General features: G+C 44.6%; 1 protein-coding gene and 1 pseudogene across 3 annotated transcripts in view; both read right to left on the bottom strand.

The window, feature by feature from the left end:
* Positions 1-291: 291 nt before the first annotated feature.
* Positions 292-24,743, bottom strand: part of MPHOSPH8 (M-phase phosphoprotein 8) — a 54,165-nt gene continuing 29,713 nt past the window's right edge. For 2 of the 3 annotated variants that reach the window (XM_059041465.2, XM_059041464.2), the window contains exons 5-14: positions 22,586-22,843; positions 16,638-16,763; positions 16,469-16,557; positions 10,460-10,600; positions 9,746-9,832; positions 7,274-7,428; positions 5,363-5,517; positions 3,140-3,267; positions 2,033-2,116; positions 292-1,620 (exon numbers count right to left, since the gene is read on the bottom strand). In XM_059041465.2, the coding sequence (XP_058897448.1) occupies positions 1,579-1,620; positions 2,033-2,116; positions 3,140-3,267; positions 5,363-5,517; positions 7,274-7,428; positions 9,746-9,832; positions 10,460-10,600; positions 16,469-16,557; positions 16,638-16,763; positions 22,586-22,843 (1,265 nt within the window). In that variant the 3' untranslated portion in view covers positions 292-1,578. Of the gene's footprint in view, positions 1,621-1,926; positions 2,117-3,139; positions 3,268-5,362; positions 5,518-7,273; positions 7,429-9,745; positions 9,833-10,459; positions 10,601-16,468; positions 16,558-16,637; positions 16,764-22,585; positions 22,844-24,743 lie in introns of those variants that run through there. The other variant, XM_067016388.1, reaches the window with a different exon arrangement.
* LOC131743333 (protein kish-A pseudogene) lies at positions 24,419-24,689 on the bottom strand (annotated as a pseudogene).

The following is a 24,743-nucleotide window of genomic DNA, read 5'->3' as shown; positions in this document are numbered from 1 at the left end:
CAGCTCTGCAATTATATTGTTATCTTCCTAGTGCTCCTGTAAAGGTGTTGTTACCTAGGCATGCTTTTTAGGTAATGGGAATGTTCTTTAAAAACCCATTTCTCTTACGTGTATTGGACAGGGCGCACCGAGGCTGACGTAGATCTCGTGGCTGGGAGGTTAGATGCGGTTAGGAGCACAGCATTCAGTAGAGATGAAAGGTCTAATCCCAGCCATTGTTTAGCTAAACTGTACATTTCCTATCCACCTTGTTTTGAAGTCCTGAGACTTCAGATAGAAAGAAACTAGAAAGACCAGCATTGTGGTATTTTATTGAGCAAACTAGGAAAAGGCAGTTGTACTCTGAAATATCTATACAGTGTGTGTGGTTAGCTCTTAGTATCCACAGACTCAACAAACCACAGATGGAAAATAACCGGGGAAGAAGAAAAATTTTCCAGCAAGTTCCAAAAAGCAAAACTTGAATTTGCTGCACACCCGGAACTCTTTTACATAGAATTTTACATTGTGTTTACAACTATTTACATAGCATTTACCTTGTATTAGGTATTGTAAATTAATCCAGACATGATTTAAAGTATATGCTGGTGGGGGAGATACGCAAGGGGTTAAATGCAAATATGACACAAGGACTTGAGCATCCTTGGATCTTTGTATCTGAGGGGTTCCTGGAACCAGTTCCCCATGGATGTTGAGGGATGACGTATGTGACATTCTGAAATTTTTTCATTAAAATTGTAACTCACGCAATTATAAAACTAATCTGGAAATTAACAATTTTATACATTTCCATAACCCAGACAGCTTGATTCATGAGTTTGCCAAATAGTTCTCTTGAGAGAATATAAGCATTAGACCTGTGGGCAGTCACTCTTCTCAGGAGGCAGAGTGTGGCAAAGCCTGGCTGGCCTTCCCAGTGTTCAGAATAAGTAACATTGATGGAGTCCAAGAACACAGATAAAGTTCACATGTAACATCCCCTTTTATGCTTTATGCTTATAGTGCCTGGTTTCCGGGTTTTTTGCTATACCTCAGATTGATTGATTTATTATCTTTTCAAACAATAAAGGGTAAACTGCAAATACACAAAGTTGTGTCACCTACTCGGGATCTGGAGCTGTGTCAATGGCCCGTTGGAAAGATCAGGCCTCCTCCCTCGGACCCGCCTATACCACCTTAGATTAGATGCAAACTCACACCTTACACCTTAACTTAGTGCTAACATGCCCACTGGATTTTTTTTTTTTTTTAACACAAAAGTTCACTAGGGCTAGTAAAAAAAATTTCAAGTTAAAAAAAAGTTTTAGTTTTCTTAAATAATCCTCATATGAACCATTCCACATTGTGGAAAAACATACAGTCTGGACACAATATCTAGATTTCAGAACCCTGGCACAGGTACTTACATCTGGGTTTTATATGTTAGATGCACATGTGCCCCATCTCTCAGATTGTAACAGGTGACAGGCCTTAAATGCAAGGTTTTTAATTTGGAAGTGTGAGCTGTGCCAGAATTCCAAACTGCTTTGAAGAGTGTTTAGAAATAGGTCTGAGAATAACTCTCTCCCAACTCTTTGGTCACTGCAGCTGTACTCTGTACGCACCTATTAGCAACTTAACCTGTTGAAAGAAAAAAAGCATATATTTCAAGAGTTCCCCTTTGTTAGAAGAGGGGGGAAAAAAGCACACATGGGCAAGACTTGTTTCCCTTCTTTGGCAAAACTGTCAAATTGGTTACCAGTGTGCGTTGTCAGACTACCATTATCTTAATTAAGAAGTCCAATTGGGTTTTTAGGTTACTACGTTAACGGTACTGTTATACAGACCGCTCCAGTCCAGCCAGTGATCGTACGTGCGGCCCTTCAATATCAAAGCACAGAATATCACCTGACTGCCGCACGCCATGGATATCAAAGAGGGTGGAACCCATTTCAGACGCACGCAGGCAACAGCACGACATTCCTGAAAATCTTCTCTAAACTGACCTGAAGGAACGACCTGAGCAGTGACAGCAGATGAAGGAGATTCTTACCTTAGCGGACGGCGCTTCCGTCAACCTGATGAAGAGTTTATTGACGCCTGCGGCGGGGCTGAACGAGTAAACAAAATGGCTGTCCTGCGGAAGAGACCAAAGATAGATCAGCATTTCTGCAGGCAGACTTCTCCATCTAGACACAGCCAGACTCCAGAAACCTTTAAGACTCCAATGATGTAGAAGAAAACACAAGTTTGTTTGAATTTCTTTATAAGACAACATGCTTTGACTTCTTTACGTTTTCCCTTGCGTTAAAGAGATAACATTTATCTGGAAAAACAATATATAGATAAAAAATCTTCGGCATTAGGGCGTATGCAGCCATATACAGCATTCACGTTAAAAATCTTCATAACCAGTTAACTTAAATTCATCCTGAGGAGAGAATTTTTTATGTGGCAAAGGAAATATATGCAACAATTCTTCAAGGGCATTTTAATGCTAAAGAATTTACATAACCACTAGTTTAGTTATTATATATTTATATTTTAAAACGTTCACGGTGGGGCTTCCCTGGTGGTGCAGCGGTCAAGAATCCGCCTGCCGATGCAGGGGACATGGCTTCGAGCCCTGCTCCGGGAAGATCCCACGTGCTGCGAAGCAGCTTAAGCCCGTGCGCCACGGCTACTGAAGCCCGCGCGCCTAGAGCCCGTGCTCCGCCACAAGAGAAGCCACCGCAGTGAGAAGCCCGCGCACCGCAACGAAAAGGAGTTCCCACACGGAGCAACGAAGACCCAATGCAGCCAAAACTAAAATTTATGAGACAAAACGTTCACAATGAATAAAAATCAAAATTATACTGTGATTACCTAAAATTAAACTAAGCATAAATACAGTGTTATTCAGTGTTTATATTTCAGTTTCTGAACCATGCACAGGCATGCTTCCTTTTTGAATTCCCTAAATTTCCTTGAAGTGAACATTTGTAATTATAATGGCATTAAAAGGCATAATATTTAGATAGGACGTTTCTTGTACCATAGGAATTTAGTTCCAAGACTTGGGAAACATAGTTAAAAGCACACATACCAATTAGAGCCATTTACGATTATGGATTATTGCCATTTCCAACAACTACAATTAACAGAAGAATGAAACTCTTACCAGGAAAACAGGGAGTTGAAATTTATCATTTAAAACAACAGCTTGTACACTACACGGTCCACAGAGGCGAGCAATGACCTCTTTACCCAAAAAGTTTGCGTGGAAAATGAACAGCAGGACGCCAGAGCCTGAATTGGGGAGACACAAATAGAGATTTTAATTCCCAGCCCAACAGGAGGGCCACGCAGGTGGAAAGCGGCCAGGTACCCCAGCCCCGTTTGCAAGATTTGAGCGTTGAGCGGTCCTCCAGGTGCAAAACCTGCTTGCTGGTGTTTATCTAGTGCTTTTCAGATCACAGAACCCTTTTTACTTTTAGTCTGAGTAGCTACTGGCAGCTCATTGACAGGCTTTTTAAATATGCTTTTTCTACACCGAAGTTATTTTTTTTAAGTGGTATTTAAAAGTTCCTGCTGAATGTATAAATGTCAATGGAAGCGAAACCTGCGGACTGTGGTGTTTGGGTTTGAGGAATTTTCCACTGTCTTCCCACATACTATTTTGCCTTTTCTGAATTTTCTTATAATGTGGAAAAAAAATCTTATTTTGAAAAAAAAAAGTTTGGTTAAGATTTGAAGCTTGTGAATGTGCAAAATATTCTGCAAGATTCATTCTCTGAACAAAAACTGTACTTTGGAGAATATAAAACAGATGCACGAGTTGTTTTTCAATATGATGTTAAAAACTTGCGAATGAGGAGACTTCATAAAAAGACCCCAAAGAACGACTGGCTTTAAAATTTGTCCTGGTTCCCGGAGAAAAGGGCACACCAGGTCCCTGGCTCCTTTATCTCCTTTCAAGCTGTGTGAGGTTGGACATGAGGATTTTGCTCTCCGTTTCATGACGCGGCTTCCCTGCTTAGAGGCGCCGAGGATGAGAGGAGAAGGAAACTCAGAGGCTCTTCTTGTTTCCCGTCAGCTCGGCGGTGAGAACGCAGCCGAGCCCCCGGGGCTGCAGAGCAGAGCAGGCAGCGCGACCTCGCAGATGCCGGCCTGTGGGGATGGCCGGCTGCCGCGAGGCCCTGTTAGAAACACTTTCCCGAGTCCCTGCCGACCAGGGAGAGGCATCCAGCGGCGGAATGGTCGCCGTCAGCTCTAGCCTGAGAAATGTACTGGATCCGTACGCAGAATATGACACAACGGACCCTAACCAAGTTCCTGGTGCTTGTTTCATAGTATCAGCATGAATCGTTTCTCTTCAGTTCTTGAGAGCCACACACACACCCCTCAAGGGACCAAGGGCGGTGTCTGTCAAACTTGAGTGCTTGCAAGTCACCCAAGATCTCACCAAGGTGTTGGCTAGAGTCCTGGTCTGGGGGGGGCTCTGAGAGGAGACCACACTCGAATGAGTCTCGAGGGCCAGGAAAATCTACCAGGATCTCACACCTGAGGACGACAGGGCATCTTTGGAGAAAACCGCTAGTGGATGCAGACGTCGTGCAAGTGCAAAACAGCCAGATGGAACCCAGGCCTGTGCAGCTGAAGCAAAGCACAGATGCGGAGGTGGGTGACCAGCCGGTTCACGGACTCACTCAGCTCACCAGCTCGTGCCTGGCGGTGCCACGTGGTCCACGTGGACTGTCGAGACCACAGCTCACCGTCACTAAGATGCTGTGAATGGTAGAGCTATACTTTCTTCAACTAAATTTCCATTGACAGATATGTATTTTTTAAACAGGTGGGTGGGTTTTTTGTTTGTTTGTTTTTTAAAATAAAACAAGTCAGAACCCAGTTTCCTACCTTTCAGGCAGAGACCCTGTCACCTCCACTCTGTATACGGAGCGCCCGTGTCCTGGAGGAGGGGCCACGGCCATGGTCTCTACCTGCCAAGTAGCTGTTAAGCAGAAACCAGGAAGCAGAACTGAAGTTCTCATCTCTTGCTACTAAGCTGTACTATGGGACAAGACATTGTCATTTTTCTTTGTCTTATTAAAAGGGCAAGACTGTTAGTGATATTGATTTGGGGCTTATCTTGAAAGCTAAATTTTAATACAAGTCAACCTTAATAAACACGAGTATAATTATTAAGACTCAACTTGCATACTTTCAAAACAAGTGCTGACGCGCTGCTGGGAGGACCCCTTGGGGCCCCTGGGACGGCATCAGCTGCGTTTCTTTTTTGTACATAATGGAACCTGTTAAGGTTTTATTAAAAGAATAGAGTTCTTTCTACCTGAAAATCAGTTTATAGTGTCACATTTCAAAATGCGAGAAAACACAGGCTTACCTTCCGGTATGTTCTGTGGGGTTCTGTAATTGAAATCCATTGAAAAGTCTGGGCCCTCACAGAGACGATGACATGCTATTGGGAAAACTGGTTCTAGGAGAGAAAGACGCGCTTCAAAGTAATCCTTTATCGTTTCTTCTGCTACTCTTGAAAGTCTAATAAACAAGTACAGTAAAGGCTGTTAATGTTTGTGCAGGGAAGAACCACGAGCTACATCAGACCACCGAACACAGTGAGGCTTTCCCAGATCAACCTTAAGGGGGGAAAAAAAAGCCACAGCCTCTCTCCTGCTTGCCTGCTCCTTTCTCTTAGCTCTCACACCTGACACGTCACACGTCTGTCTGTCTTGAGGCTCTGAGCGGGCAAGTCTGTGCCCCGCTGCCACCCCTGCCCTCTGCCGGCACGCAGACAGAGCTCCACACACACTTGGATGGGTCAGTGAATCACAAATAAGAATTCTGTCGGAAAATAAACCCAAGAACGACCACACAGAGCGAAGCCTTGTTACAACGCTTAGTTTAGAAAGCAGTCAAGATGATCACCGCTAATCCCGAACGTCTTTTCAGGCGACGCTGCTGCGAAGGTAACCACCCCGCCCCATCCCAGGATGCTCTGGTTCAAGGAGTGTACAGTCCCAAGAACCCTTTTGTCACAGATGTAAAACCAAGCCCAGCGCCCCAGGAAGCCCTCAGCCCTGGGCAAACCAGGCAGCTTGGTCGCCCTGCCTTGCTGGCCGCTGGTCACTGTCAGCCGGGTGGGTGACGGCTGTCCGCGTGGGCACAGTCCCCGCGCACACACTCCCTTTTTGGCCTTTGCCTTTTTTGTCTCCTGTCTGAGATTGACCTTACTTTCTGCTTAGAACATGGATCCTACATCTGGAAGGGGAATAACCATCTTTCAGGTGTGAAGATGCAAGTCACGTCCTACGTTTGGTGGGTGAGGAGGGAGGGGAAGAGTGGCTGTTCTTGCCCAAGGCTGCCGACTCAGGCCTCAGTTACATGAACAGTAACACCCTACCTGCGTTAGCTACTGTTCCTGAAGCTCCTGTTAGGTGTTGCCAAAATAAGCAATAAAAAGCTACTAAATTACTTTTATGAACTTCCAATACGATAAAGTGATTTAGAATTCATTTGAAAAAGCACGAACTTGAATGGGTAAACTGTGGTAATTTCCAGACAAGCTAATTATCATTCAGTACTAAAAGGAAACGAGCTCATGAGGCCACGTAAAGAGACGGAGAGAACTTCAATGCCTGTCGCAAAGAAGCCAATCTGAAAGGGGCGAGTACTGTAGGATTCCATCCAAACGACATTCTGGCGAAGCCAGGAAAAGGACCAGTGGCTGCCGGGGTCTGGGAGAGACGAACAGGCAGAGCACAGAGGGTGCTTAGGGCAGCGAGACTACGATGTGCAGACACGTCATTACGTTTGTCCAAACCCACACGATGGACAACACCCAAGGGGAACCAGGGGCTCTGGGTCATGAGCACGTGTCACTGTAGGTCCATCAACTGTAATGGACACACCACCTGGAGAGGGCATGCACATGTGGTGGCAGGAGGTAGACGGGAAATCTCTACTTTCTACTCAGCTTCGCTCGGAACCTAAAACCTGCTCTAAAAAATTATCTGTTAAAAAGTTTAAATGGTTTTAAGAAGATGTTTGGGAGCCAAGTTAAGAGCATAATTCAGATTTTAAGATGATACTCTTAGTATAGTGTTAAGCTTGACAGTTTCCAAGTCCTCAATAACTTGCAGAAAAGTAAATGATACACCACTCTTAAAATTCATCATCTTCTGAGACCACAGACCCGTCAGGACTAGTACTTGACAATCGTTTTCTGAGCAGTTACACACAGGCCACTCCAGTGACGTGTCCGAACAGGCGCCGGGCACATTCACTCCACACTTACGTCTCTAAGTGATTCTTCAGCAGGTCGTACACCAGCACATTGTTACACTGCTTTGCGAAATGCAGCGCGCTGTTCTGGTGCTTGGACAGGATGTTGCAGTCAGCCCCGCACTCAATGACGAGGCGGGCGATGTCTGAATTCCCCCGTTTACAGGCCTGCGTCAGGAATAAAGGAGTACTAATTACTTGACTGTGGTCAGTGTCCCCCTCCGCACCGAGCTGGGAGTGAGTTCTCCCTGAAGGGAGGGAAGAGAACCATTGGGGTCGGAAACTGTCCGGGAAGCGCAAGTGCTGTGGTCCTTTTCCTCAGTGAGCAGCACAGACAGGGCCGCCTAATTCAGACCGTCGTCAAACGCCCCTCCCTCCTGGCCCTCCATCTCGGGCCTTTTCCGACCCTTCATGGGTGACCCCTTTCAAAGCCAAATCTCAGTTTCCCACCTACCTCTCTCCTGAGCTTAAGATCCACGTGTAAAACACCTAAGCATTTCCAGGTCCAGTGTGTGTGAAAATCTTCCATTTCTGCTGCCCATGTTCTCTAACTTAGGAAACGGGACCAACCACCATCGCCTTCAATTACTAAGTCCTGTGAATGTGGCCTCGTTAAGGCTGCTCAGTCTGTCCACTTCGGTGTCCACTGTCACGACTGCGGTGCAGACTATTATTATCCCACTTAATTTTAAGAACCTCCCTACAAGTCTGCAAACCAATCCATTCCCCCCACTGTAACGGGGGACATAGAAAACAAACAATGCAGCGAAACCCAGCCTTTATTCTGCTTCTGTCTTTCTCCAGGCTGGCCCTTCAGATGGCTCCCCGCTGGGTGAGGCTTACTTAGCCCCTAGCTCCCTGGCACAGATGCAGAGAGCCTGCCCCACACCCCCGTCTCACACCGCCCCCCGACGCTTCAGACTGTGCGAGCATCTGCTGTTTAGAATGTGCCTGGTGATTTCTCAATAAGATGAAGTTTTAAATTCATGCTTTCACATACGACCTGTGCTCTCTAAACATACTTCATACTCTAAACATACTCCTTGTGTGTAGAAACACACAAGGAGAACACATTCAAAAGGAGGGCTCCTGGACAAAATAAACATTTCCATGAATCAAAAATGAAAGAGAGGGCTTCCCTGGTGGTGCAGCAGTTGAGAGTCCGCCTGCCGATGCAGGGGACACGGGTTCGTGCCCCGGTCCGGGAGGATCCCACATGCCACGGAGCGGCTGGGCCCGTGAGCCATGGACGCTGGGCCTGCGCGTCCGGAGCCTGTGCTCCACAACGGGAGAGGCCTCAACAGTGAGAGGCCCGCGTACCACGCAAAAAAAAAAAAAAGAAAAAAAAGAAACACCAGCAGTGAGCAAGGTTTAATCCCCAAGTGTGGAAGGAGGCTGAGGGAGCAGGTGACGCAGCCCTTTAGAACTGCACAGTCAAGCACAGACACAGGGCCAGGGCCCCCGCCAACCGGGGGCTCTGACCAGGCTGCCTTCCTGACTCGGGAAAGAAGGTCGGGAAGAGGTATCACAGACACACACCTTCTTGGTAAGCCGCTCACACAGCTGCACGTAGGGAGCAGCCAAATGAGCCTCAGCCTCCACCCACGGTACAGGGTCATAACCTGCTGTGCTGGACAGCATTTCAGGCCAGAAACCTGGAGCTGCCACAGGAATGTGCTGGAGTGGGCGGGGTCCCCTAGAAGCAAATGCAAGACTGCTAAACAGGGAGGGGGGGCTTCAACAACCTTCCACTCAAAACCGTCTGCAGGGGGCTTCCCTGGTGGTACAGTGGTTAAGGATCCGCCTGCCAATGCAGGGGACACGGGTTCGAGCCCTGGTCCGGGAAGATCCCACGTGCCGCGGAGCAACTAAGCCCGTGAGCCACAACTACTGAGCCCGCGTGCCTAGAGCCCATGCTCCGCAACAAGAGAAGCCACAGCAGTGAGAAGCCCACGCACCACAACGAAGAGCAGCCCCTGCACGCCCCAACTAGAGAAACCCCGCGTGCAGCAACGAAGACCCAACGCAGCCATAAATAAATTAAAACCAACCAAGAAAACCCACTGTCGACAAGCCACAATTCCAGGCACAGAAGATGAAGTCACCAGTGTGAAATAGCAACGCATGCACGTCCCTCTTCTCCACGTTCCCTTCCACTCACACGTGTCATCCCTGCTGACCTGGGTCTCCAGGACATGGCGAAGCTGCCTGCCAGGCCCGTCCCCAGGCTGAGCTCAAACCCGCACGGCCGAGCCTGGCGCCCACCGCACATGCGCTCACAGCTCCCCGTGCCGTGCCCACCACGCTGCTCATGACCCCGAGTAACTGCCTCTTTGCGGGTCTGTCTCTCCCACTCAGCTGCGACCTGTAGGTCCACAGACAGCCTCATCCCCACCGTACACCAGCCCCGGCACAGCAGCAGCTGGAGACCTCAGCAGGACCATGTTGCATCTGAGGGGAGGACTGCTCCACGGGGGGCATTTACCTTCATTAGAGCCGTCTCACCGTTGCTCTGCTGGACGTTTACAAAAGCTCCTGCTTCCAAAAGAATAGCCACGGTCGTTAAAAAGTTCTGTTAAAGAAAAAAAAAAAAAGTAAATTTAATTCCCCAAATTCTTTACAACTAAGATATTTCTAGACGTTTTAAGATTTTTATCCACCAGGAAAAGTACTCAGATTCTATCCCATGCAGGACAGTGAACACGATATAAACTGCTCCCCCGTGCAGGGTCCTGGGAAAGCTGGAGGTCGCGGGGAGCGGGCCCAGCATAGGCACCCGTACAGCCGCGCACCGTCTGCCGGAACTCCAACCTCAAGTTTAACCACTGGTTTCAGCATAAGAAACTCTGCATATCGATCTTTTAATAAGATAATATATGGGAACATTGTAATTAAATTATTAACCATAAGGAACACTTTAGATTGGAAAAGAGTTTTAAAAGGTGTAAGAATTAAATCAATATTAATACCTTAATCAGAAATTCTTTTTCAATATAAATCCCAACTAGATAAATGATTTTGCAAATTCAGTTACATAGTATGACTGTCAATAAAAATGTATCCATTTATGACAAGTTACGGATGAACTGAACTATGAAAATTTAAAGTTACGTGACTGTGGGACCGGTACATTTCCCCGCCGACACGGACTCTATCTCGGTCCCACAGCTATGGAACCAGAGCCTTCTGAGTGGCCGACCTTCTCGGCAGCGTGGATGAGCGCGGTGGTCCCGTTCTTCTGGCGGCCGTTCACCTTTGCCCCCTTCCTGAGGAGCAGCCTCAGCAGGTCGTCCTGGCCCCCAGCGGCCGCGAGCATCACCAGCGTCATCCCGCTCGAGTCCTGTATTGGTTTTGTTTATGAAAAAACATGTCAATGTTTAATCAGAGACATTTTAGAACTAAGTTTTTTCATTTACTATGTTTTAATGCGAAATCACTGAAATAACATTGATTTATGCATCTACGTACTTCGGTTTTTCACTAAAATACCCTAACAAACAATCAGAAACTAATAACCTTTAGAATTTTTCCGTATGTGTTACCATAAAGTTTTACAACTTCCATGTATTAAGTTCCAAAGGCTTATCAACACTCTGCATGATACAAAATGAACAGTGAACCCTGACGCCACATAAATGGCAAAGGTACTTACTTATCTCAAAAGTCTCCTGTGTTTTAGGTAAAACGGGTGAAGCGTATATACTCATTGTACTCATTTGGTTGGCCCACAGATAGAAGGCTAGAAATGACCATGAGAAGTCATGCAAGTCCATTCTATTGGTTACAAACTAAAATGAGTGCTTTCTGGATGAGACAAATGTTGGCCTATGTAAATATAACCGTTGGGAAGTGAGCGTTTGAGTTCTCTAAGGATCCAGAAGGAAATTCAGAAGTGGCAAACAGGACACTGATGTGGTTAGTTTCTGAGACTCCAAAACAAAATAGAGAAATTAAAGAAAAGTTCTTTTAATAGAGATAAAACTACAAAAGGCTGACAAAAGATAAAAAGGTAACTATTAGCTAAAATATTTCTGATCACTAGTTCAAGCCATCACCATATGAGAAAACCAATTTATTAAATAACATTTGATAAAACCAAATTCCAGTAGTATGAATTAATTTAGCTGTAATCTGAAAGTCTAGCAAAATTTGCCTGTCTGAGTAATTGGAGGGAACACAAATATAAGAAAAATGATTCTTGGCAGTAGTACTTTAGACAGACTCAACAGGATCCACTTAAATTGAAATAAGGGGACATCCCTGGTGGTGCAGTGGTTAAGAATCTGCCTACCAATGCAGGGAACACGGGTTCGAGCCCTGGTCCAGAAAGATGCCACATGCCGTGGAGCAGCTAAGCCCGTGCGCCACAACTACTGAGCCTGTGCTCTAAAGCCCACGAGCCACAACTACTGAGCCCATGTGCCACAACTACTGAACCTGCACGCCTAGAGCCTGTGCTCCGCAACGAGACAAGCCACCGCAGTGAGAAGCCCATGCACTGCAAGGAAGAGTAGCCCCCGCTAGCCGCAACTAGAGAAAGCCTGCATGCAGCAACAAAGACCCAATGCAGCCAAAAATTAATAAATTAATAAATTAAATAAATTAAAAATAAGATGGTTACACCATCTTATGTGTAAAGTATCTTCCTACTACAAAACACGTTACATAAAAAAAACAAATTTTCCAAGGCTTGATCTGTGACCCAAGCTGTAATCTAGCCTCAAGAATGTTCCGTGTGCACTTGAGAAGAAACACACACACACACAAAGATCTTGCTGTGGTTTATGTCAAAGAGTGCTTTTCCCATGTTTTCCTCCAAGAGTTTTATAGTGTTTGGTCTTACATTAAGGTCTTTAATCCATTTTGAGTTTATTTTTGTGTACGGTGTTAGGGAGTGTTCTAATTTCATTCTTTTACATGTAGCTATCCAGTTTTCCCAGCACCACTTACTGAAGAGGCTGTCTTTTCTCCATTGTATATCCTTGCCTCCTTTATCATAAGTTGGGTGACCACATGTGCGTGGGTTTATCTCTGGGCTTTCTGTCCTGTTCCATTGATCTATAGTTCTGTTTTTGTGCCAGTACCATGCTGCCTTGATTACTGTAGCTTTGTGGTATAGTCTGAAGTCAGGGAGCCTCATTCCTCCAACTCCGTTTTTCTTTCTCAAGATTGCTTTGGCTGTTCGGAGTCTTTTGTGCTTCCATACGAATTGTAAGATTTGTTGTTCTAATTCTGTGAAGAATGCCATTGGTAGTGTGAAAGGGATTGCACTGAATCTGTAGATTGCTTTGGGTAGTACAGTCATGTTCACAATGTTGATTCTTCCAATCCAAGAGCATGGTATATCTCTCCATCTGTTTATGTCATCTTTGATTTCTTTCATCAGTGTTCATAGTTTTCTGAGTACAACAAGTCTTTTGCCTCCTCAGGCAGGTTTATCCTTAGGTATTTTACTCTTTTTGTTGCAATGGTAAATGGGATTGTTTCCTTAATTTCTCTGATTTTTCATTCTTGGTGTATAGGAATGCCAGAGATTTCTGTGCATTAATTTTGTACCCTGCAACCTTACCAAATTCATTGATTAGTTCTAGTAGTTTTCTGGTGGCATCTTTAGGATATTCTATGTATAGCATCATGCCATTTGCACACAATGACAGTTTTACTTCTTTTCCAATTTGTATTCTTCTTATTTTTTTCTTCTCTGATTGCCATGGCTAGGACTTCCAAAACTATTTTGAATAAGATCGGTGAGAGTGGACATCCTTGGTCTTGTTCCTGATCTTAGTGGAAATGCTTTCAGGTTTTCACCATTGAGTATGATGCTTGCTGTGGGTTTGTCATATATGGCCTTCATTACATTGAAGTAGGTTCCCTCTATGCCCATTTTCTGGAGAGTTTTTATCATAAATGGGTGTTGAATTTTGTCAAAAGCTTTTTCTGCATCTACTGAGATAATCTTATGGCTTTTATTCCTTAATTTGTTAATATGGTATATCACATTGATTGATTTGTGTATACTGAAGAATCTTTGCATCCCTGGGGTAAACCCCACTTGATCATGGTTGTATGACCCTTTTTTTTTTTTTGGTGGTACACGGGCCTCTCACTGTTGTGGCCTCTCCTGTTGCGGAACACAGGCTCCGGACGCGCAGGCTCAGCGGCCATGGCTCACGGGCCCAGCCACTCAGCGGCATGTGGGATCTTCCCGGACCAGGGCACAAACCCACGTCCCCTGCATCAGCAGGCGGATTCTCAACCACTGCGCCACCAGGGAAGCCCTGTATGACCCTTTTAATGTGTTGTTGGGTTCTGTTTGCTAGTATTTTGTTCAAGATTTTTGCGTCTATGTTCATCAGTGATACTGGTCTATAATTTTCTTTTTTTGTGATATCTTTTTCTGGTTTTGGTACCAGGATGATGGTGGCTTCGTAGAATGAATTTGGGAGTGTTTCTCCCTCTACAATATTTTGGAAGAGTTTGAGAAGGATGGGTGGTAGCTCTTCTCTAAATGTTTGACAGAATTCGCCTGTGAAGCCATCTGGTCCTGGACTTTTATTTGTTGGCAGATTTTTAATTACGGTTTCAATTTCATTTGCTTGTGATAGGTTTATATTTTCTAATTCTTCTTGGTTCAGTCTTGGAAAATCGTACCTTTCCAAGAATTTGTCCATTTCTTTGTGGTTGTCCATTTTATTGGCATATAGTTGTTTGTGGAAGTCTCTTATAACCCTTTGTATTTCTGTGGTGTCAGCTGTGATTTCTCCTTTTTCATTTCTAATTTTATTGATTTGTGTCCTCTCCCTTTTTTCTTGATGAGTCTGGCTAAGGGTTTATCAATTTTGTTTTTCTTCTCAAAGAACCAGCTTTTAGTTTTACTGAACTTTGCTACTGTTTCCTTTGTTTCTATTTCATTTATTTCTGCCCTCATCTTTATGATTTCTTTCCTTCTACTGACTTTGGGTTTTCTTTATTCTTTTTTCTCTAGTTGTTTTTTAAGTGTAGGGTCAGCTTGTTTATTTGAGATTTTTCTTGTTTTTTGAGGTGAGATTGAATTGCTATAAACTTCCCTCTTAGAAGTGCTTTCGCTGCATCCCATAGGTTTTGGGTCATTGTGTTTTCATTGTCATTTGTTTCTATGTATTTTTAATTTCTTCTATGATTTCTTCTGTGACCTCTTGGTTATTTAAGAGCGCACTGTTTAGCCTCCATGAATTTGTGTTTTTTACAGTTTTTTTTCCTGTAACTGATTTCCAATCTCATAATGTTGTGGACAGAAAAGATGCTTGACATGATTTCAATTTTCTTAAATTTTCCAAGGCTTGATCTGTGACCCAAGCTGTAACCTAGCCTCAAGAATGTTCCGTGTGCACTTGAAAAGAAAGTGTATTCTGCCACTCTTGGGTGGAATGTTCTATAAATATCTGTTAGATCTATCTATTGTGTCATTTAAAGCTTGTGCTTCCTTATTTATTTTCTGTTTGGATGATTTGTCCATTGGTGTAAGTGGGGTGTTAAAGTTCCTTACTATTATTGTGTTACTGTCGATTTCTCCTTTCATGGCTGTTAGCATTTGCCTTATGCACTGAGGTGCTCCTATGTTGGGTGCATAAACATTTATAATTGTTATATCTTCTTCTTGCATTGATCCTTTGATCATTATGTACGTGTCCCTCCTTATCTCTTGTAACAGTCTTTATTTTAAAGTCTATTTTATCTGATACTAGTATTGCTACTCCAACTTTCTTATGATTTCCATTTGCATGGAATATCTTTTTCTATCCCTTCGCTTTCAGTCTGTATGTGTCCCCAGGTCTGAAGTGGGTCTCTTGTACACAGCATATATATGAAAAATGATTTAAAAATTATAATATATGTATGAATACATCTAAAATAAACGTACAAGAACTATATGAAGAAAAAAGCCCAAAGAACTTTGCTTAAGGGAATAAATGAAGAGCTGAATGAATGCAGAGTTGTCATGTTCCTGGATGGAAGACTCTGTAAAAATGTCAATTCTGAGCCAGATTAATCTATGTATTTCATGTGATTTTAATGAACATCCCAATAATCTTTTTACTGCAATCCTAAAGGATTCAACCTAACAAATCCACCATTAAAGCAAGAAAACTAAAGAAGAAAATACAAGAATCTTTTCTAAGCAAGGTAAGACACCCAAAAGCCTTAAAGGAAAAGATCAACAGATGTGACTACCTAAAAATAAAATTCCCTCCAAGCAGTAAGACTCAAAAAATAAAAATGTAAAAACAGAGAATGGGTTAATATGCTTCCATTAAAATCTTTACAAATCAGTATGAAATAAACCAGCAACAGTAGAAAGCTGGGTGATTTCCCTGGTGGCTCAGTGGTTAAGACTGTGCGCTTCCACCACAGAGGGCACGTGTTCGATCCCTGGTCGGGGAACTAGATCCTGCAAGCCTCGCAGCACGGCCACACACACACACACACACACACACACGTGCGCGCGCACGCACACACACACACACACACACACCCAAAAAACAATAGAAAGATTGTTGTAAATCTTTTTGTAAAGCAGTTGTTGTAAATAGGGAACTACCAATGAAACACAAATGGTGACATGAAAACGAGGAGTCACTTTCCCATCAAAGTGCCAAGGTTAAACCACAGACAAAACCAGGCAAATCACGGCTAAACCCAATGGTCATTATACAGGGTTGGAATTACAGGACCTGTAATTTTCTTTCTTTCTTTTTTTAAAATAATTAATTAATTAATTTTTGGCTGCATTGAGTCTTTGTTGCTGCATGTGGGCTTCTCACTGCAGTGGCTTCTCCTGCTGCGGAGCATGGGCTCTAGGCACACGGGCTAGTAGTTGCGGCACGTGGGCTCTGTAGTTGTGGCTTGCGGGCTCAGTAGTTGTGGCTCACAGGCTCTAGAGCACAGGCTCAGTAGTTGTGGCACATGGGCTTAGTTGCTCCGCAGCATGTGGGATCTTCCTGGACCAGGGCTCTAACCCATGTCCCCTGCATTGGCAGGTGGATTCTTAACCACTGCACCACCAGGGAAGCCCTGTAATTTTCTACATTATACATTTCTAGAATGTTTGAATCCTATAAAGTGAACATGTATCACTTTTATAGTTAGGAAAATAAAGAATAAAACTGAATTATTTAAAAAGAGTTACTTTCCATCTTCCTTTCATGAGATTTTTACAAAGACACTTTACCTCTTGGTCCAGGTTATATTCTTCACTTGAATTAAGTGCAACCTTCACAGTAATATAATCCCCGTTTTTCACAGCATCCCTCAATAAATCTAAAATGAAAGAAAATATAAATTAGGTTTTACATACTTAGATTCACGAAGGGGATCCCCGTAATTCCAGAACTACTCACTGCTTGGAATTGCATCTGCTGTTGTAAAATTCTCATCTTCCCCATCAAGATGTTTTTGAAAATCCTCTAATTTCATCCATTCCAACTGCAAATCCATGCCGAAACTCAAAATCTGTTGTCTGCCATCTGGAACACAGAAGAGCCTTATTAAGATACATTTTTCTGGACTATAAAAAAAAACCACAATGCTGTTTTATTAAATATATGGTGCCCTAATCAGAATGTTACACACACTTTGAACATACGTCAGTATGTAACCTAGTCTCTAGTTAAACTTCTGATTTTCTTTGGGAAGTAACATGAATTATCCACTTTTAGAGGTCACACACGAAAAGGCATCAAGACAAATAGGTACACTATTAACTGTAAAATAATAACATATGAATTTTGGAAGTTGAAAGGAAGTGAGAAATCAGGGATTCAGTAAGAGGAAGCTCTAATATTTCTTTCTTCGGCCGTTCTTCTTGGCCAGACAGTCAGCACTCCTCATCCAGAAGGGCCAGATGCAGAGCGTCAGCTGCACTGCGCAACCTTACAGGAGGGGCGGCTGTACACTGCTCCCCGCCTCCATGTAGGTACAGGCATTCTTAACGTAGAGACCAGACCCATGAGTAAAGAAGAGCCACTAGCGGCCTGTGGCCCTGTCGCGCTCGGCTGGGCTTCTCCCCCTGGAAGCGCTGCCGCGACGCCCCCCGGCGCCCTGGGCTCCGAGCCAACCCCGCACGCACGGAGCCAGCGCTCGCTGCCACCCTCATGTGTCTGGTCCACGGGCTCGTCAACACCAGGGCTGAAGACGTTCATTCTCTATGGGCAGTGCGGTGGAGGGGATCTGGGGATAATTCAACATGACCACACTAGTTTAAAAAGCAAAAAGCACATCAAATATTTGATGGTAAGAGATAAAGGATTTAAACACAAATGGCCAGCAGGCACATGAAAAGACACTCAACACCGCTAATTTTCAGAGAAATGCAAATCAAAACTACAATGAGGTGTCACCACACAATGGTCAGAATGGTCATCCTCAAAAAGTCTACAAACAATAAACGCTGGAGAGGGTGTGGAGAGAAGGGAACCGTCCTACACGGCTGGTGGGAATGTAAGCTGGTGGAGGTTCCTCAGAAAACTGAAAACAGGGACTTCCTGGTGATCCAGTGGGTAAAACTCCAAGCTCCCAATGCAGGAGGCCTGGTCAGGGAACTAGATCCCATGTGCTGCAACTAAAAGATCCCCCATCCTGCAGCTAAAAGATCCCACAAGTGGCAACGAGATCCTACACGTGGCAACAAAGATCCCGTGTGCTGTAACTAAGACCAGGAGCAGCCAAAAAACAGAAAAAACAAAACACTAAAAATAGAGCTACCATATAATCCAGCAGTCCCACTCCTGAGCATATATTCAGAAAAGACAAAAAGTCTAATTTGAAAGAATACACGCACCCCCATGTTCATAGGAGCCCTAGTTACCATAGCCAAAACATGGAAGCAACCTAACATTGACAGATGAATGGATAAAGAAAATGTGGTACATATGTACAATGGAATATTAGCCATAAAAAAGAATGAAATAATGCCATTTGCAGCAACATGGATGTGCCTAGAGATCATCATACTAAGTGAAGTAAACCAGTGAAAGACATATATGATATCACTTATGTGTGGAATCTAAAAATGATACAAATGAACTTACAAGAGAAACAGACTCACAGACATAGGAAACAAGCTGATGGTTGTCAAAGGGGAAAGGAAGGGAGGGATAAATTAGGAGTTTGGGATTAAAAGATACAAACTACTATACATAAAATAGAGAAGCAGCAAGGACCGGCTGTAGAGCACAGGGAACCATAGTCAGTGTCTTGTAACAACCTGTCATGGAGAAGAACCTGAAAAAGAATACATATATGTATGTGTAACTGAACCACTTTGCTGTACACCTGAAACTAACTCAACACTGTACATCAACTATACTTCAAAAAAAAAAAAAAGTTAAAGGATTTAAAAGCGTCCCATCACAGAAACAGCACAGCCTTTGTTTCTTTGCTCCACGTTACATGACTGGCTCTGAGTAAGTCGCATATACACTTGCTGTACCTCACTTCCTGAATACCAACCGTAGTGGACACAGCAAAAGCAGCTAACATACAGAGAGGAGCGTCAAACTCATGAATCAATACATTCGGTCCATACCCAATAACCTGTGAGGGAGACGCGTCCCAGATGACTGACACGTATCTGAGTCCTCAGCTGGGCCCCCCACTCCCCGGCAACGACACAGGGAGATGGGGAAGCAGCACAGACTAGGGCTCCCAGAACTGAGACAACACCTCCAGCTTACACAGCTGCAGCAGCCGGAAGGGCTATGTGGCAGCTCAGCCAACTGGTTTAAATCCTATGTTCACTCTGTTCGTCCCGACCAAGTACTGGTCCTTGACTCAACATGTGGCGGTTTTAACTTTTTCTATATGTTAAATAAAAAATTAGACATATACTAAAAGAGTGTATGCTGCAAGGTGAGCCTCTGTGAGCGCAGCACTTACCTGAGCACAGAACCAGTGCAGGACATGGTCTGCTCCCAGCTGCCCCTCCCCAACCCAAACACTGCAGTCAGTCTGTCATTCTTTCTTTTTAAAAAGTCTTGCCAAGGGCCTTCTCTGGTGGCGCAGTGGTTAAGAATTAGCCTGCCAATGCAGGGGACACGGGTTTGAGCCCTGGCCCGGGAAGACCCCACGTGCCGCAGAGCAACTAAGCCTGCGTGCCACAACTACTGAGCTTGCAGTCCAGAGCCTGTGAGCCACAACTACTGAAGCCTGTGCGCCTAGAGCCCGTGCGTGCTCTGCAACAAGAGAGGCCACCGCAGTGAGAAGCCCGTGCACCACAACGAAGAGTGACCCCCGCTCACCGCAACTAGAGAAAGCCCCGCACGTAGCAACGAAGACGCAACGTAGCCAAAAAAAAAAAAAAATAAAGCCTCGCCAAAATATATGTATCATTAAAAAATGTCCCGTTAGTTTTGCTTTTTCTCAGGTTTATAAAACCTGGTATCTGTGATAGCTAATTTTATGTGTCAACTTGACGGGGCTAAGGAATGCCCAGAGAGGTGGAAAAACATTGTTTGTGGCCGTGTCTGTGAGGGTGTTTTTGGAAGAGATTAGCATTTGAATCAATAGACTAAGTTAAGGAAGAGCTGCCCCCATTGCATGGCAGATGGAGGGAGATGCCTCTTTTTGAGCTGGGCCAGCCGCCCACCTTCTCCTGCTCTGCGACCTCCCCACGATGTGTCACCACTAGTCAACCTGTCTGGTTCTTAGATCTGCAAACGTCCGATTCTCAAGCTGCTGCTCTGGCGACTTGCTAATCAACCTTCCCTGTGCCAAGTCAGCGTGTACCTCCTACTACACTTTAATAGAGTAAGTTTGATTTCTACGTATATCATGCCATACGATAACAGCTTTTTTGTGGGGTGGGGGACACGAGGCTTCCTTTCCAATGCTCACGTTTTTCATTTTCTTCCTCTTACTGTGCTGGGTGGACCTTAATATAATTTGAATGAAAGCTGGGATAGAAGGCACCCTTGTATTTTTTTTTGGCTGCACCATGCAGGACCTTAGAACCCCGAGCAGGGACTGAACCTGTGCCCATTGCAGTGGAGGCGTGGGAGACCAAACCACTGGACCGCCAGGTAAGTCCCTTGTTTCACATTTAAAAGAAATGTTCCCGGGCTTCCCTGGTGGCGCAGTTGTTGAGAATCCGCCTGCCGATGCAGGGGATACGGGTTCGTGCCCCGGTCCGGGAAGATCCCACATGCCACGGAGCGGCTGGGCCCGTGAGCCGTGGCCGCTGAGCCTGAGCGTCCGGAGCCTGTGCTCCGCGACGGGAGAGGCCACAACAGTGAGGCCCGCATACCACAAAAAAAAAAAAAAAAAAAAAAAAAAAGAAATGTTCCCAATGTTTCATCATTACAAAAGATGTTTGCCAAAGGCTTAATGTTCTTTACTGATTGACAAAGCTCCCTTGCTAGGCTTTATTTTCTAAAAATCAAGAAGATTATTAAGTCAGTTTCCCTGTACCAACTGAATTCCTAGGGAACACCCACCTTGATCATAAGAGGTTATGTGTTTACAAGGGGCTGGATTCAATCTGCTCCTGTTTCACTTGAGTTTCCACATCTGAGCTCGTAAGTGGGGCACGCCCTGTCCTTTCCCCTTCTTGGACAGTTCCGTCTGGTTTGGGCACTGAAGTGATGGTGGGCTCCCAGAACCCACCTGCTTTCGGGAAGACTTCTTTGTAAGTTTGATGAACTCTTGCATATGAAACCATCTGTGACTGGCGTTAAATTTGTAAGACTATTTTAAATTACTATTTCACATTCTTTAATAGTAATAAGACTATCCAATTTTTGTATTTCTGTTTGGGTCAGTTTTGTTAAACTGTATCTTTCCAGGAATTTCCCATTTCAATCAGTTTTCAAATCTATGGTAAGAAAATGCTCATAGAACTTTTATCTTTTTAATCTGGATGCCATCTACAATCACGTCTCCTTTTTCCCTGGAAATACTGTTTAAGTCTTCATTCTTTTTTCCCTTAACCAACGGTGCCCCAGGCTGCTCTATTCTATTAGTCTTTCAATGAACCAGCTTCTGGGCTTTACCAAAGCTCCACTGTGGGAGAAGGTCCGAGGTGCTCACGGCCCACACCCGGGCCAGGAGGGGGCCCCTCACATCCTCCCCTGTCCTTGGGCTGTACGTTGTGCCCACTGTTTCCGCAGTAGAAACAGTGTCAAGGACACAGCCTGGAGAGAGTAAAAGCTGCTAAGACCACCTGGACTGAACTAAGGCCTCTTCGTAAACTGTTAAGATTCTGCTGGGCGGGCGCCAGGTCTACTCATCCTGTGGCCCCCAAGGCAGGCCTCCCGGAAGTTCCCTGCCAGTACAGCCTACCACCTCCCCATCTAGGGTGGCTGCCTCTTTCCCGGGTCTCTGCCTGCCCTCTGTGAATGGGGCTAGTTTCAGGTTTCACCCAGGAGCTCCCCAGGTGGTTGGACCAACACCCACTGGACCTAGTCTTTATTGCTTGGTATCTCAACAGCTGTGCTATTTGGTATTTGCCCTCTGGGCAACCCACTGTTCCCCGCCCCACCGTGCCCCCGGGTAGGGTACTGTCCGGGTCTCCGGCAACTGGGCCAGAGGCCTGTCTTGTCTGTATCCCAGAGCCTAGTTTCTCTGTAGTAATAGGGCCCCCAAGCTACCTGCTTTGCCATATTTCCCTGGAAATACTGTTTAAGTCTTCATTCTTTTTTCCCTTAACTAATGGTGCCCCAGGCTGCTCTATTCTATTAGTCTTTCGATGAACCAGCTTCTGCGCTTTAGCAAAGCTCCTTTGCCATATATCCCAGATATTTCAGAACTTCTCTTCAACTGTTTCACGAGTTATAAAAAAAGTTATCAGATTAACCTCTTTTGTTTATTCTGTCCTATCCCTTTATTACTCTTCTCCACAGCTGCTGTCCTATGTACTCTACACACGGCCCTCCCCTCCTCAGCGAATTCCGGTATCCTCAGGATAGCACTTACAATCTAACCTCATTTAATAAGTGTTATTTACTGCAAAGTTAAAAGGGAAGAATACAAGTAAGTTTGTATTTGAAAGTTTTGTGAAGGAAATCTAGTAAGATATACCATCAGGCTGCTTGGCAAGAGTAAGTAAGGCAGCAAACCAGAAATCTGTAGAATTTCTAAATGTGCTGAGCATACTAGATCCATTTTTGATCAATTCAGAAATCACAGAATAATCTAAGTCTTCAATATAAAATGGTATTTATTCAGGAGATGCAAATGGTTTTCTACTCCATCCTGAGATCAGAATGACCGCGGGAGAGGAGAGGAGGGTGCGGGAGACAGCGCAGCACACAGAACAGAGAACGCTCCGCAGAACAACTAAGGACACACCTACCAGAATTCTCGTCCGCTTGGGACGTACTGTCCACAACCTCTTGACCACCGTCTGCAGCTATATATGCCCATGTATCAGTCTCGTCTCTCGTATTTCTCCTTTCTTTAAGTAACTGCTTGTTTTCCTTGGTCTTGGGGTCTTCTGTGACTTTACAATCTGGTGGTACTTCTTCTCTTTTCCGATTATTCTCAGGAAAATCATTTTTTTCTTCTGGAGTTAATTTAAATAAATCAAGTGCATTTCTGATTTCCTTAAATGCTAGTGAAAAAAATAAATTGATAATAAATGAGTCACAAATTTCCGTTGTAATCAAAAGAAAATCTGGGTTAGTGTTAAAAGAATAGGTATTTTCTTAATTCTTACTAGTACCTGCGTTGGTCAGAAAGAAAGTGGGGTCAGGGTGTGACCCCCGCAGCCATGCAGTTCTTCCCACGCACCCTTCTCCTGGCTGCTCCATATTCAGAAAGGACGTGCAAAGTGAATGGTTATTCTTCTGGGGCTCTGAACCACTCCCACTTTTGACAAAGGCCACTGCAGACCGCGAGCCTCAGAATAATCCCAGTCACAGCACCCACTGTCCTGCTGCTGAGAAAAACTGCCTCCAGTTGTATCCTGAAGGTACCCTTGTACAAAAAGGACTTCTGGTGGAGAGTGGGAGGGGTGGGAGGCTGTCGGCACGCTGACTGCGGCCTGGCAACACCGCACCTGACGCCTGGGGAAATCCACTCGCTTTTAACTAAAGATATGAGAAAAACTCTATTATAAACTCTGGATACATAGCGGATAGGTTTTTTCACTCAATTCTTTCATGTTAAATAGTGACATCTTCTCAGTAGCACTCTTAAGTCACTTCTCATTTATGTTCCTCAAGAACTGCACAGGCTTGTTTCAAATAGTTTAAACACCTGTGACAAACTACAGTTTGCTAAGAGTACTACAGGTATTCTGGTTAATGCTCAAAATGGTGTGGCCAGTGGAAAGGCAAGCATTATTAAATATGAGTGCAATCCTTACCAACACAAAATTGAACCTTTTTTTTTTTTTCAATAAAAAAGCTAGTCCAAAAAAGGCTCTCAGTTGATAAAGATTTAGCGTTTCCAAATCACAGTGAAAGGAACTTAATTAATTTACCAATTTTGTTTTCTATTATGTGCCTTAAAGATACCTCACTAAAACCTAGTACCTGGGGACTTCCCTGGTGGTCTATGGGTTAAGATTTCGCGCTACCAATGCAAGGGGCCCGGGTCTGATCCCTGGTCAGGGAACTAGATCTTGCATGCCGCAACTAAGAGCCTGCACGCCACAACTAAAGATCCTGCGTGCTGCAACTAAGACCCAGTGCAGCCAAAAAGAAAAAGAAAAAAAAGGGCTTCCCTGGTGGCGCAGTGATTGAGAGCCCACCTGCCGATGCAGGGGACGCGGGTTCGTGCCCCGGCCCGGGAAGATCCCACATGCCGTGGAGCGGCTGGGCCCGTGAGCCATGGCCGCTGAGCCTGCGCGTCCGGAGCCTGTGCTCCGCAACGGGAGAGGCCCGCGTACCGCAAAAAAAAAAAACCGAGAGAGAGAGAGATACTTTAAAAAAAAAAAAAAAAAGGTATCTGACACCAGAGAATGACATATGCAGAAGGTAATATTGTAGTGACAGTACTGAGGTTGATTGTTACAGACATTTAAACTCTGAGTATTAAATGGTGACATCCTAATTATTTATATGGAACATTGGTGCAACAACAAAAATACAGAACAGCAGCTAGAAATTTATCTCATTCAATGTTCAGAGATAAAAGGGTTAACCATTCTTTCCATTATTTTCTGCAGATAAGTCTTTTTTTCTCATATTTAAATCTGATGGCAACTGAATTCTGGCATTTTTCCAAGCTACTGTATGAAGAGGGTGCTGAAGGCTGCCACACCACAGCACACCGCAATGTAAGCGCTCGCACGTTCACCAATTCTGGCACACTTCCAAAGTATACCCAACAACCCAGCTTCATTTCTGTCCAGGAGGCTGGGTGCCAAGCGTCAGATGTAAGTGCAGGTACACACACATAAGCAGCAAGATTACGGTCAACAGACTCTGAAAATTGAAAATGGCAGACACAGTGAGGCCCGTGAGGCCACGTCACCCTACCAGGCCTGGATCGGAAGCAGACAGGTT

This window comes from Kogia breviceps, chromosome 16 (genome assembly GCF_026419965.1).
Source record: "Kogia breviceps isolate mKogBre1 chromosome 16, mKogBre1 haplotype 1, whole genome shotgun sequence".
NCBI classification, from domain to species: Eukaryota; Metazoa; Chordata; class Mammalia; order Artiodactyla; family Physeteridae; genus Kogia; species Kogia breviceps.
Note: the sequence above shows the minus strand (reverse complement) of the source record. Positions and strands in the feature narration are given on the sequence as shown.